General features: G+C 29.5%; 1 protein-coding gene across 1 annotated transcript in view; it reads left to right on the forward strand.

The window, feature by feature from the left end:
* LOC107851171 (amino acid permease 6) overlaps positions 1 to 4,586 on the forward strand; it is an 8,096-nt gene extending 3,510 nt beyond the window's left edge. The window contains exons 6-7 of the mRNA XM_016696099.2: positions 3,036 to 3,263; positions 3,999 to 4,586. Of these exons, the coding sequence (XP_016551585.1) occupies positions 3,036 to 3,263; positions 3,999 to 4,430 (660 nt within the window). The 3' untranslated portion in view covers positions 4,431 to 4,586. The remainder of the gene's footprint in view (positions 1 to 3,035; positions 3,264 to 3,998) is intronic.
* Positions 4,587 to 4,834: the final 248 nt, after the last annotated feature.

The following is a 4,834-nucleotide window of genomic DNA, read 5'->3' on the forward strand; positions in this document are numbered from 1 at the left end:
TATATTTTTATATATCTATATATATATATATATATATATATATATATGTCGATATATAATAATTCTATCCTTAGGATTTATATACATCATAGGGTTGTTACATCTTTGTCAAGCATGTTTACCTTTATGTATGCATTACACGTATACGCCGAAGTTTTGCCTATCCCTGTTATTGTCTTTCTCAATGGGGTAAAATCGAACTAGAGACACGCGACAATATTAATGGTGAGGTCGGCACAAAGCCTCATTGCAACAAGGAGTGTTGAATCTCAAGAGGCCTCCTCCGAGATGGCTTTGATAAGATTGGCAGGAACCGCGTAAACAAAGAACAATAAGAATATGGAACAGATAAACCTCATTCATCTTTTTTAATATAAAATAAGGCTAGATCGTAATGAATGTTGATCCCTACAAATTCAACATGTAGGTTAGCATTTCAACATAAGAATATTTTCATAGGATATATATGATAATAGAACTTGTACCAAATAAAAATAGATTATCATAAAATTGACTAGTACTTGTTTTGAGCTGATGTAGGTCTAGATCTTCTTTCCCTATACATTTTTTTGCCAAGTTGACGATGTCACTGAGATAAGTACCACACATTTCTTTGTCACTCTCTAATACCAATCGTAGAAGATGACAAAAGGTGTATACCTTATATAAGATATGATGACCTAGTTGCAAATATTGTAAATTTAATGCATCTGTCTTTCCATTACTGGTCTTATTGAGTTAAAAGCGTACTGCCTCACAGAGCTCAACAAAGTTTGAGCCCTAAAGCCAAACTTTGTTGGGAGGATAATTTTTAATTAGTCTAGAGTAACAATATAATATACGAGTGACTATTATATTTTAAGAAATTTTCGTAGTTAGATAAATAGTTTTTTTATATTTTTGTTTTATAATAATCTCAATTTTTTTATCACTAAATAAAAAATAAATATTTTCATACACTTAAATTGTTCAAATTTAAATTTATTTTAAATTTTTTTATTAATAAAATTTATTTTTACTTTAATACTTAAAAAATATATTTATAACCCTACTATTATTGAAAAATGAGTCCCTCAATTGTTTGGGGCCTAAAGCCCCTGCCTTACTTGCTTGATGCAAGAGCCGGCACTGCAGTGCCTCACAAAATTCACCAATTACAAAGAGCATACAATATTAAAATATCACACTATAATTTATCTCATATGTGTAAATTATCATATAGTAGTAAAATGCACTACGTACTCGTTAGTTAGAAGTTAAAATTGATTTAACAGTGGCATGTGGTATCTGCCTACATATTGAAAATCAGTTTATTCAGACACATGTCTAAATTTGAAACGGAGAGTATAATTGATTTTGAGTTTTCTAATTTTTCAGAAAAAACATATCCTACAAAGTATATGGACTTTAGCACACACACAAAAAAATGATGGTGGGTATATAATACGTGCTGCACAAAGTTGATTAAGACCACAAGAATATCTACGTTTTTTTATCTGCATGGTCCCAACTCCCAACTTTTTTAGTCAGGCTAAATACTGTTGCGGCCTCTTAAATTTACGTGTAAATATATATATATATATATATATAAAAGACCACAAGAATATCTACGTTTTTTTATCTGCATGGTCCCACCTTTTTTAGTTAGGCTAAGCCTCTTAAATTTACGTGTAAATATATATATATATATATATATATATATATAATACACTTAGATATTTGAATTACGGTTTGTTATGCTTGAGCGCATATAATAAAAATATTCTTATTACATGTATTCAATTCAAAATTTTAAAAATGCTTTTGTGCATGCATGCTTCGAGCGAATATTACATAAATAAATTAATCACTTAAAATATGTCATCTTCATCAATTATGATATTATTCTCAATAAGTTATACAAACATCAGGTATGTTTCATTGATAATGATGTGTATAATTGCTCACATATTTTCACTTTTTCCTCTAACCCTTTTTAGGAGTTTGCACATTTTTTTATTTTTTTTAATAACTCAAATCACAATCTTAAAATTAAAGATAAAAAATTCGGAAAAACCATGTCATCCATATTTCCACCTTTTGGTCATTTGTTTTCTCCATATTTTCCAATTACCATGCAGCATGTGATGAGTATATTATTCTATAGGGACCACTATTTTTTTGACTTGTAGAAGTGAAAGCCAACTCTCTTTCTTCCTCTTAACAACTATGTTCAAATTTGTTGTGGCTATATCAACATGTGTCACATTTTAATTTCTCCATAGGCCACGTCTACTATAATAAACCACAAAAACAAGTACTCAATAATGCGTACCAGACATGGAACTCGTTTGGCATTATTGCCTGTAAAACCAAATCTTTTGGTGATTTGACAGGTGACTAAACACCAAGCAATCAAACATATTCATGTATTAAATTTTATGAATTTTATATTAAGATTTTAATACATTATTACATTTTGATATTATGATTTCATATTTATTATATTATATATATAGTGTCGTAATTTATACGATATCTTCCAAATTTCAAGATTTTATGAGTCTTTTTTTTACCGCAATTTTTTCACGTATTTTAAAAATATTTTGAATTAATTTTTGTGACTTCGTATTTTTATGTAGTTTTTACATATATAAAATTAATTTTTAAAAAATTATAGATTTTATGTCCAAATAAACGTCAAAATTAAATTATTTTGACTCTAAAATACAAATTATACCACATAAATTGAAACATAGGGCATATTTCAGGAAATTTTAATAAGTTTTTATATATAAATTTATGTTATTCTTCAAAGGTATCGACACCTGATGAATCCAATACACTAATGATGATCCTTATTGATCCACCCTTGCTGGCTAACAACTACAACAATTTGTTGTATACACATAAATAGTAATAATTTAATCTTTTATATATAGTATAATTTTTCAACGAAATTCGAAAGAATCCTTTTGTATCCCCTAGCAATTTTCAAATTTTATATACACATATAGTTTGAATAAGAATATTTTTAATCAACTTTTCAATTGCAGGACACATTGAGATCACCACCAGCAGAGAACAAAGCAATGAAAAGAGCATCACTTGTTGGAGTTTTTACCACAACTTTATTTTATGTGTTATGTGGTACCATAGGCTATGCAGCCTTTGGTAACAATGCTCCTGGGAATTTCCTCACTGGATTTGGTTTCTATGAACCTTTTTGGCTAATCGATATTGCTAACGTTTGCATCGCCATCCACCTGATCGGAGCTTACCAGGTATGTAAAAGTTGAAGTCGATTATATATATGAATCATATACATTTATACTGAATTATTAAGGTTTACGTCATTCTTATACCAATAGGAGTACTAATTAATTTGTCTAATGCTAGATAATATGTCATCTATAATACATTTTCAGAGACTAGCTAGTATGTACTTCTATTAAGTTAAAAGAAATTTACGTATGGTCATTACTAAGTTTTATTATATTAAATTTTGAAATATAATAAAAAGTTATCAGTTGTTGTAGGTAAATATTATTTGATGATGTAAAAAAAAAAAAAAGATATATATATATATATATATATATATATAATTAGACCTGTATGTGCACAAATTTCTCAGATATCTACAAAAATTAAATTTTGAACACAATAACTTAAAACGGTTGGGTGGATTCAGTGGCATCCTGAATACAAATTAAAGTTCAAATCATGTATCCATCAACAGGTACACAACTCAACTCTTCCGGTCATTATGACCAGTTACTTGTAATTATTTTTAGGTGAGGTGATGACGACAATCAGATACTTGCACTAACGGCCCATGCATTTATTATTTTACCTTTCCTAGCTACTATACATAAATTATACACTGTTTATACATGTATTATATATGAATTATACATCTGCGGATTATTTTTAAGTTAAGAAATTATGTGTGCGGTTACTTAGGTCAACTCTTCAAAGTTAAGATCACCAATCAACATATATTGCCCTTTAATTTTCAGGTTTTCTGCCAACCAATATATGGTTTTGTGGAGGGTCGTTGTAATGAAAAATGGCCCAACAGCAAATTCATAACCACCCAACATGCCATAAACATCCCATGGTTTGGTGTTTACAATGCTAACTATTTCAGGATGTTGTGGAGGACAGCATATGTTATAGTAACAGCAGTAATTGCTATGATATTCCCATTCTTCAATGCAATCTTGGGATTAATTGGGGCAGCTTCTTTTTATCCATTAACTGTTTATTTCCCTATAGAAATGCACATTGCTCAGAAGAAAATTCCAAAATTTTCTTTCACTTGGATATGGTTGCAAATATTGAGTTGGGCTTGCTTGATTGTATCACTTGTTGCTGCTACTGGATCCATAGAAGGCCTTATACAAGATGTCAAGGAATATAAGCCCTTTAAACCTCAAGAACATGAATGAGTTTGAAGTATAAGTTTTTGATGATCATAACTATGTATGTAGTAGTAGCAATAGTAATATTTTCATCAATAAGTTTGTTGAAATTCAATGGTTATATGTAACTCCTACAAATTTTGTACTACAAATGTTTTACGAATTCTACATGCACTGACAAAATCAGAATTTTCTGTAGGGAGAGTCAGTATAAGAAGTAAAACACGAAGAAATCAAGGGGTTTAAACACTATAGTATACATGCACACAGCACATATATTAGGAAAATTGACCTATTTGCATTTTTTAATTTTCGGGTGAAGGGTATTAATTCCCCTATGACAATGGTATTTCCGGCCCTGTCTATATTGTATCAAGCTAGCTACTGGAAGTGGTATAATTATATTAGTGGTGGTGTAGGACAAGTTTTTA

This window comes from Capsicum annuum, chromosome 12, assembly GCF_002878395.1.
Source record: "Capsicum annuum cultivar UCD-10X-F1 chromosome 12, UCD10Xv1.1, whole genome shotgun sequence".
NCBI classification, from domain to species: domain Eukaryota; kingdom Viridiplantae; phylum Streptophyta; class Magnoliopsida; order Solanales; family Solanaceae; genus Capsicum; species Capsicum annuum.